At 41.7% G+C, this 9,659-nt stretch overlaps 1 protein-coding gene across 6 annotated transcripts in view; it reads left to right on the forward strand.

Moving 5' to 3' along the window:
- The window catches only part of ST7L (suppression of tumorigenicity 7 like), a 92,204-nt gene that overhangs the window by 76,942 nt on the left and 5,603 nt on the right, over positions 1-9,659 (forward strand). For 3 of the 6 annotated variants that reach the window (XM_043460319.1, XM_043460312.1, XM_043460320.1), the window contains one exon: positions 6,494-6,556. The exons of the other annotated variants lie outside the window; for them this stretch is intronic. In XM_043460319.1, the coding sequence (XP_043316254.1) occupies positions 6,494-6,541 (48 nt within the window). In that variant the 3' untranslated portion in view covers positions 6,542-6,556. Of the gene's footprint in view, positions 1-6,493; positions 6,557-9,659 lie in introns of those variants that run through there. 6 annotated transcript variants of the gene reach the window in all.

Below are 9,659 nucleotides of genomic sequence, written 5' to 3' on the forward strand. Positions count from 1 at the left end.
ACGAGTAAATTAGCTCATCCTTGCATACTCATTCATTTGACTGGAAGTGACTGATGAGTTATTAATATTTTCACATGCCTCACATAAGATTTTGTGACCCAAAAAGTCGATCTAGACTGATAGAGGCTTTTTCCTTTTAGAAGATTTTATTTGGTTAGGATTCCTTTCAGTCAAACAAGAGTAAATAGAAAGAGGTCTCTCTCTTTATTTTATTATTTTTCAAATATCAGACATGAAAGACTTTTGTCTTTACACCCAAGTGATGAAGTTCATGTTTTTGTAAACTGTGGTATTCATTATGTTCATTTAAACAGTTTAGAATTTATTAAAAAATGAAGTGCTCCACAACTCAAGATTGAAATAAGAAATGTCACTCCTCAGATTCATATATAGTGGCTGCCGTAAGATTAAAGCCTGCGTTCAGTTCAGTTCAGTTCAGTCGCTCAGTTGTGTCCCACTCTTTGTGACCCCATGGATTGCAGCACGCCAGGCCTTCCGGTCCATCATCAGCTCCCAGAGTTTACTCAAACTCATGTCCACTGAGTCGGTGATGTCATCCAACCATCTAATCCTCTGTTGTCCCCTTCTCCTCCTGCCTTCAATCTTTCCCTGCATCAGGGTCTCTTCAAATGAGTCCGTTCTTTGAATCAGGTGAACAAAGTATTGGAGTTTCAGCTTCAGCATCCTTCCAATGAACACCCAGGACTGATCTCCTTTAGGATGAACTGGTTGGATCTCCTTGCAGTCCAAGGGACTTTTAAGAGTCTTCTCCAACACCACAGTTCAAAAGCATCAATTCTTCGGCACTCAGCTTTCTTTATAGTCCAACTCTCACATCCATACATGACTACTGGAAAAACCATAGCTTTGACTAGACCTTTGTCTAGTTTGATGGACCTTTGTTTGCAAAGTAATGTCTCTGCTTTTTAATATGCTGTCTAGGTTAGTCATAGCTTTTCTTCCAAGGAGTGAGTGTCTTTTATTTCATGGCTGCAGTCACCATCTGCAGTGATATTGGAGCCCCAAAAAATAAAGTCTGTCACTGTTTCCCCGTCTATTTGCCATGAAATATTGGGACCAGATGCCATGATCTTAGTTTTCTGAATGTTGAGCTTTAAGCCAACTTTTTCACTCTCCTCTTTCACTTTCATCAAGAGGCTCTTTGGTTTTTCTTTGCTTTCTGCCATAAGGGTGGTATCATCTGCATATCTGAGGTTATTGATATTTCTTCCAATAGTCTTGATTCCAGCTTGTGCTTCATCCAGCCCAGCGTTTCTCATGATGTACTCTGCATATGAGTTAAATAAGCAGGGTGACAATATACAGCCTTGATGTACTCCTTTCCCAACTTGGAACCAGTCTGTTGTTCCATGTCCGGTTCTAACTGTTGCTTCCTGATCTGCATACAGATTTCTGAAGAGGTAGGTCAGATGGTCTGGTATTCCCATTTCTTTCAGAATTTTCCACAGTTTGTGGTGATCCACACAAAGACTTTGGCATAGTCAATAAAGCAGAAATAGATGTTTTTCTGGAACTCTCTTGTTTTTTCGATGATCCAATGGATGTTGGCAATTTGATCTCTGGTTCCTCTGCCTCTTCTAAAACCAGCTTGAACATCTGGAAGTCATGGTTCACATACTGTTGAAAGCCTATCATATTCATTAATTTTTATCTTTGTTTTCTATATCCTCTCATTCCTGATAATGACAGATTAATAAGAGCTAAGGGCCATCCTGGTTTAGAAAATGAAACAGTATGATGCCATTGTGAAACAGAATGGGACAGCGAAGAGTCAGGACTAAAATTATCTGCCTCTGTGGACATGTGAGAAAGAAAGGGAAAGAACCACTCACAACTTCCCAGAGCCCACTGTTCATGTCAGAGCTGCACCCTGCAGTGACTGATTCTCGAACTATATCAGGTTAATTAAGAAAAATAAAAATATATTGGGTTAAAGTATTAAAATAAGCTGCCTTTTCCCTCTCTTCCAAGCTAAATTTTGCTGATCAATTCTGAATCTTGGACAATTCTACATTTTAATAAGGGGAACTGTCAAGATTTTCTAAGCAACTGAAAAAGATTTCCTATCTTTATTGGGTTCAGTCAGTATATGTACTAACTGGATAATTGGAGATATAACCCTGGAATACATATTAAAATATTTTTAAAAACAGGCACAGAACCTGTCCTTGGGGAGTTTATACTGTTAGGCATGTAATCATTAGATGTGGTAAAATGATGACAGTCTTTTGAGTAGAAGAGGAGGCCTAAGGTTGTACTGGAGGGTCGAGGAGTATACTGACTTAACTCAGTGAGGCAGCAGGAGAAAGTGGAATGATTTGAACAGACTTACAGGCAGAAGACTGAAGATCCAGCTTTGGAGGTTACTTATTTACTTCTCTAGTAATTTATCTGTTTGCTATATTTGTGGGAATAGGTGGAAATTATTATTCTTTGGGTAGGTGAACAAAACATACATCTCCAAATATTGAGTTAAATGCCTGATGGCATTTTCCAATTCAGAAGTCTGATTTGTAACCTGCTGGTAAGGAGGTGTATTCATGTTTCTGGGTTGTAAGGAGCCCACTGTTATCCATTCATCTGTGTTCCCATTTATACTAGGCTGTGCTAACATTAGGTCTCTAGAGAAAGACTTAAGTAGACTTAAGGCCCCCTGAATTCCTATGGACTACCTCCTACTCCCATAGGACTTCAACAAACATAATGAACACTTAAGAAAAAAAACTTTTATCTTTTTCATAGTATTGAGAGTAATAATATCTCATTTGGTCTCAAGTTCCATATTGGATTATTTTTTTAAACATTGCTTTTGAGCAGTAACTTTTCCCTGGTTGCTTAGCCAGTCATACAAGTTGAGACTTCTGTTTCTATGCCTGTTTTATAATAGCTGCTCTGGGAGAACAGATGAAAAATAATAAGTTAGATATTTTATGAGTATTGAAATCCCTTCCATTCAGAAATGTAAATAAAATAACCAGCATGAGCAATCAGCTTATGTCAGATTCCATGGGTTTATGTTACATAGGGAAATTATAGTGCAACCTGAAACACGCTTCTTAATGAACTCATAGTGGTGTCACAGTTGAATGTAAACCCTTGAGCTTTTCTATTGTGAAGAATTTCAGAAATCACCTTTTATAAACTGTTTAGGGGAGGAGGAAAAAACGAAGATGATACCAACAAATGCTATCACTGTTAAGTGGTTGCTTCCCTTCCAGCACTAAATTGTGCCAGTTAAGTAAAGCAGAAACTTAATATATTGCTCACCTTTTGGCTTATTCAGTGTTCATAAATATTATATATATATATATACACACACACTGACACAAATGTATATATGTATACACACACACATTTCAATATTCTGTTTTTGAAAGTGGCACCAGAAAAGTGCTTTGGAAGAACAGGACTGCCTTTGTGGTTTTTATCCTCAGAGTTTAGGAAAGTTCAGTTAAAAAATGGCAGAAGCCCAATAAATAGCTCTGTTTTTACCTTCAGCAAGTGCAAGAAGCCAGAGACCTAATTTGAAGATTATGAAATGAGAATTTTTATCTTATCTTTGGTTGTTGTTCTAGCAGCCTGTTGCTCTCGTTGTCCAGTCGCTAAGTTGTGTACGACTCTGTGACCCCATGGAGTGCAGCATGCCGGGCTACTCTGTCCTCCACTGTTTTCTGGAGTTGGCTCAGATTCACGTCCATTGAAGCAGTGATGCCATACAACCATCTCATCCTCTATCAACCCCTTCTTCTCCTGCTCTCAGTCTTTCCCAGCAACAGGGTCTTTTCCACTTTTCCACTGAAGAGTCAGCTCTTCTTATCAGGTGACCAAAGTATTGAATCTTCAGGATCAGCCCTTCCAATGAATATTCAGGGTTGATCTCCTTTAGGATTGACTGGTTTGATATCTTTGCAGTCCAAGGGACTCTCAAGAGTCTCCTCTAGCACCACAGTTTGCAAGCCTCAGTTCTTCAGCGCTCAGCCTTCTTCATGGTCCAGCTCTCACCAGAACCATCCCGTCACTCAGTGAATTGATTTTGTAGTCCCTAAAATTCTTTCCTAGCTCTCCTCCTTTTCACTGTGGCCTCAGCTCACTCAGCTCTGATGAGTGTGCTAGCCTCAAAAGTCCAATGTGCCAAATGTGGTATAGGAGACCAGTCAAGCTTAAGTTTGAGAGTCAGGGAAAGAAGCATGTATTTTCTATTTTTAAGGAACTTTTTTTTACATTCTAATTTCATAAGTGTTTGGTTTGATTTACACCAAGTTCTAGTCCTGTAAGCCTACATTAATGCATCACAGTTCTAGATAGGATATTTGATAGCTCTTATTTAGCCCAGAATCTCAAATGATTGGGAGCTAGAGTGAAAAATATTTAGCATTTTGTTGGGCTTCCCAGTGTAGCTCTCTTCTAGTCCCTCTGTATGTAACAAACGTCCTTGTGTTTTCCCATAGCTGCCCTGGTATTTACTGACATAGATCAAGATGCTGTGTGGCTCTGTAGGGAACTCTGAGCCATTTGACAATCTGGGCACATGTAGTCACCTCACATTATTTAAGCCCTGATCTCAGCATTCTAATTTCTCTGTATTCCCCAGTGTATATAATATGTACTTGCTTGAAATTCCTTATATATTGCTTGCACATTCTTGCTTCTAAGTTTCAGTATAAACCAGTTCCTTCTATTTAGAATGCTTTCCTTTGTCTGTTCTCAACCTAAACATACTGTATCTTTTAAAAATCCTGCTCAAAAGCCACCTCCTATAGAAAGTCAGATTAAATCTCATTCACCTGACTCCTTTATTCTGAGAATTCTGTTTCTCAGTCTGTTGCTTAAACTGTTTTGTCCCTTTGTAGTTATTGATTCCATACATTGTCACCCAGTAAGCCTAATGGTTCTAGGAATGATGAGCCTCCTGCATCCCCATCCTTGTGTACATTATATTAATACACAGAGACTTTAAAGGCCTACTGACAACCTTTCAGTTTCCCCTGAGTTCTAGTCCACTTTCCATACCCTTTCCCTTTCTTCATAGTTACAGTCCTAGAGAAACGGGGCACATGTTCAGGGTTTGGCCTCCACTTTACCATGTGTGTGGCAACCTGTTGAATTGGTTCCTACAGTTGAGCAAGATTTAACCCTTTGGTTTGACAGTCCCTGCAATCTATTCAAACACATTCAAGAAGTAGATGTGAGACTAGGAAGAGAGAAATTTCCACTGAAAGCTCAGTTAGCTCTTTATACAAGACTTCTGAAGCTGCTGTCGTCAGCAGCTCACTCGACACTCTCCTGCTCTGCCTCTTTTCCAGGAGTCAGGGTTAGTTTAAGAAAAAGCCTCTTGCTAGAAGCCATGACCTCGTACTTTTATCCCCTCCATCTGGTGTGTGGCCTCATGGGGCTGTGCTGCTATGCAGGAGGTGAGCAATGGAATTCTTTAGATGATGACTTCTGAGCCCACATGCAGAGGCAGTGGGGGTGGGAAGCAGGGAGAACAGTGAGCGCCAAGATCGATGGACCAAAAAGTAAGGTTTGCCCTCGAAGGAATCCTAACTATAGGTAGATTGTTTTCATGAGGTGTTCTTCCCCTAGCTCAAGTGGGGCCCGGGTCAGGGAGCTGCAGCATCCCAGATCTGTGATTGATGGATGCTGTGTTCCTGCAGTTCTCCCTTCTGCCTTCACAGTTGGGGTACAGGAGTGGGATAGGTAGGGTATGTAAGGGCTTATGCTGTCTCTAATGGAATGCATTCCACGGTTGAACAGGGAAGGGTTCCTCTCGCACACATTATCTCTTAGAGCTGCTTTGTCTCCCAGTCTCAGACCTAAACAGAAGTCTGATTTTGAATAAGTGTGGGAGGAGCAGTTGAGGGCAGCAAAAGTTTTTGATCAAGTGAAAATCTGTTTTCTGCCTCGTCTTTTAAGGGTTTCTCTGCAGGGTAGATACTCCTTGCCTTGAATAGATAAATAGCTTGTCTTGGTTCGAGGTCTCAGGAGTTTTACTAGGCTGTGAGTAGGCATCTGATCTGGGATAAGACCATTTGTGTGTGTGTGTGTGTGTGTGGTTTTTGTTTGTTTAGCACTCTCATTCCCTGTTCTTACTTACCTAGCCCAGGAGTTGACAGTAGTTTAAAAAAGATTGAAGTCTCAAAGGAAATTCTAATACATACTTTAAAAGCCCAAAGCCTTAATAACTTCCTCTCATGGCTTCTCGTGACTGCTGCTCTGTCTACACATTCAGCATCTTTAAAAGGACTAGATTAAACTAAAGCAAAAGATGAACTGTTAATCTGTAAAAGGAAAAAGGAGAACAGAAAGAATTAGAAACCAGAGCTGATTATACATGGGCCGCTAAATGTAGTATAGTGATCATTTGGTGGTGGTGGTGTTAGTGACAGAAATGGCAAAAAAGGGATTCATTGATGAGATTAAGGAAGGCCTAAGCTGTTGCTTTTGTAAATTCTGCTCATGTATACTCTCCTAGGATAATGTCTGTCCTAAAGGTGCTGGGATTCTCCCGCCTCCAGCCTAGGCACCCTCAGTTTCTGAGCAGAACACACAAGATTTGAAGTCAGAAGCCCTCAGTGTGAGTTTTTGCTGAGCCACTCAGTATCCACAGGACTTTGGACAAATCACAGAGCCTCTCTGAACAGCACCTGCACAGTGAGCATAACTCCTATCACAGGGCTGGTGAGACAATTACATATAAGCAAAAGCGTTTATACGTAAGAAACCTTTTTATAAACATCACAGTTATTCTTGGGGAAGCCCCACCTTGAAAGTTGTCAAAAAAGAACAGCTGTGGATTAAACTCTTTCTTTTTATTCACTCAGAGAGCTTTTCTGTTTGGTCAAGTCTGCTTACTGGGTTGATGGGGTTGAAGTAAAGTCATCCTATTTCTGCTTGTTCTGGCCAAAGAAAGAGAACTCCAATGCCGAGCTGATCCATCTGTAGACTGGTAGGCAGAATGAAAGTGAGCAAAGGCAAATTATAAGACAGAACAGTTCAGAGTTAGAGGACAAAAGGGAGAGTGCTTCCCTTGCTTTCTCAAGTCCAGGATGACTAAAACATCTCAAGTAACAGGAATAACCACAGTGATGTTCAGAGATCATTTAAGCCATAAAAATGTGCTCAGTTGTGTCTGACTCTTTGTGACTTCATGGACAATAGACCGACAGGCTCCTGTCCATGGGATTTCCCAGGCAAGGATACTGGAGTGGGTTGCCGTTCCCTTTTCCAGGGGATCTTCCTGACCCAGGGATTGAACCCACGTCTCCTGCATTGGCAGGTGGATTCTTTACCACTGTGCCATCTGGGAGGCCCTAAGCCATAAGTGAAAAGTGGGAAAACACACCTATAGACTCCCTCTCTTCTATCCCTTTGACCTTTGGGGGCAGGGACAGGAATGTTACTGACAGCTCACTGGCCTCTGCCTGAAACCAGCCAATCACTAGCTTCTGAGAAAGCTCAGTCTAGTGCAGCAACTGTGACATATTTACCCTAGTAAAGCCACAGCTTGCTCCCCTCTAGTGCCTTTCTCTTGTGGTAATCATCTCTGGAACCCAAAGTTATCCTGTTTTCTAATCCAGTAAGAATTAAAAACAATGACAAAAGCTCATGAGCAGCAGGCTTAGTAATCATACCTCATGCAGTCATAGAAGACTGTCCTCTCATGCATAGCACAGAGGGCACAAATTGCACTCTCTCCAGTGTGAAACAGCCATAGGAAGTTCTACAGTCTCAGGCACACTGCCTGGGTGGGAACTGTCCACTCTTGATCTCTTCTTTCCATGCCCTTTCTGTATCCTTCCCCTGCCATCTCCCAGAGGGGTACCAGTCCCCAAACCAACAGCTGCTTGCATGTTGATAATTTTAAAATGTTCCTTGGTTACAGCTGAACACCCTGTTGTTGATATAATTTTTGAAGTGTTTGATTGAAATCTAGTTGCCTTTTTTTTTATTGTTGGGGAGAAGGAGGATGACGAAAACCCGAATGTAGCCTAAGAAAAGCTATGTGTATGTGCTATATTTGTGCATATTTGTGTGTATATACCTTCATGATTGTGCGCAGGCTGATACGGCAAAGAGAGAAAAGGAAACATCTCTTTCTTGTTTTCCAACACTGCTTCAAAGACGCCCAACCCCCATAGTAGCAGGCAGTTCCCAAGTGGAGGGCGGAGGCAGAGGCCTCACCAAGGCCATCAATAACCAGGTGTGAGCTACAGGTCTCTCTGTAATGTGAAGCTCTCCCGTATTTCATTTCTGCACCCAGGGGGCAGCTCTGCAGGATTGCTTACGGAGAGCTCTGTGTCTGGCACCTCTCTCCACAAGGCCCAGGCGCCCAGGGTCCCACCGACCTGTCCAGGAATGTATTACATTGTTCACTAGTGCTGTAATTTGGCTGCAGGAGCTAGGCCTCCCAGGGATAAGAAACATACTCTCTCTGGCTTCCTCCCTTGGGCTTCTGCCCTATGACCACTGAGGGCATTTAAATAAAACCTCAGAAAGGCTGAGAAAAAAAAAAAATTCCTTGTTATCTTTCTTATAATAGGGTCCTGAGTGGGTCTGAGAATTTGGCGAAGAACTTAATGGTTGATGTGCTTACTAAGGGGAGGTGAGAGAACTGAGAAGAAACTACTCTCTGTAACAGGGAGGAAGAGATATGAGGCCGTGAGTGGTCATGAGTCAGACCTACAAGACTTGCAAGCAAATCCTCAGGGCCAGGATATGTTTGATTCTTTGAAATAATCTGAAGTCCCTGATTTCATTTTTCTGGCATCACTCTCAATAAGAGTATGGATTCATGCTATTATTCAAGCCCAGCAATAATACACGTTGGCTTTTATCTGCAGGACTATGTTAAGGCTGGTATTCTTACTTTTACATAAGAGAAACTGGCTTCAGGCTGTGCAGGTTAGGTGTTAAGTCACATTCCTTCTCTAAAAGATTCAAAGATCCTTAAAGGATAATGTCTTTTAAGTTAACTTTGTATCCAAATAGCTTTTTCTACAATGCATTATACCTAAATATTAAAAGCCGAAAGAAATGGAGACCAACAGGAAGGAGTGAAAGACAGGAGGCAGGCTAAGAGACTGCTGATCTGAGGGACAGGCCCCTATTAAACAGAAGAGAGACGGGCAGGGGGTGGCGGTGGGGGGTGGGATTAAAGGCAGTGAGTGAGTACCAGCAGGACTAATTGAGGCTCGGACTGCATCAAATAAAGTTCTCATTTTGCTGCTTGTTCCAAATAAATTTGTTTGTAAAGTGCAGAATGAACGCCAGTTGTATAAAGCCAGTCAGAATGCAGAGGCAAGCTAAGGAATAAGAGGAAAAATTAATTGCTTGGCCATCATTCCTTTCTGGAGCCACATTAGCCTCTGTAATAGGGCTTACATGGGCCTTTCTCCCTCACTATCCACCTCACTTTTCAGCCCCCTCACTGTCTGGACAGCTTGCTCTTCTCAACCATTTATAGGAAATTGCAAAACTTGGTCTTTATGAACTAGAACTTGGAGCCCAGGGAAAAGCACATAGCAGTACGAGATGCCAGAAGAGGTCCACTTCCTTCCACAGGGTAAGAAGCAAAGAGAGAATAAGATAATAGAGCACGGGTAGATTTAGCTCAGGTTAGTTTCCCATGGAAGGCCTAG

Source organism: Cervus canadensis, chromosome 2, assembly GCF_019320065.1.
Source record: "Cervus canadensis isolate Bull #8, Minnesota chromosome 2, ASM1932006v1, whole genome shotgun sequence".
NCBI classification, from domain to species: domain Eukaryota; kingdom Metazoa; phylum Chordata; class Mammalia; order Artiodactyla; family Cervidae; genus Cervus; species Cervus canadensis.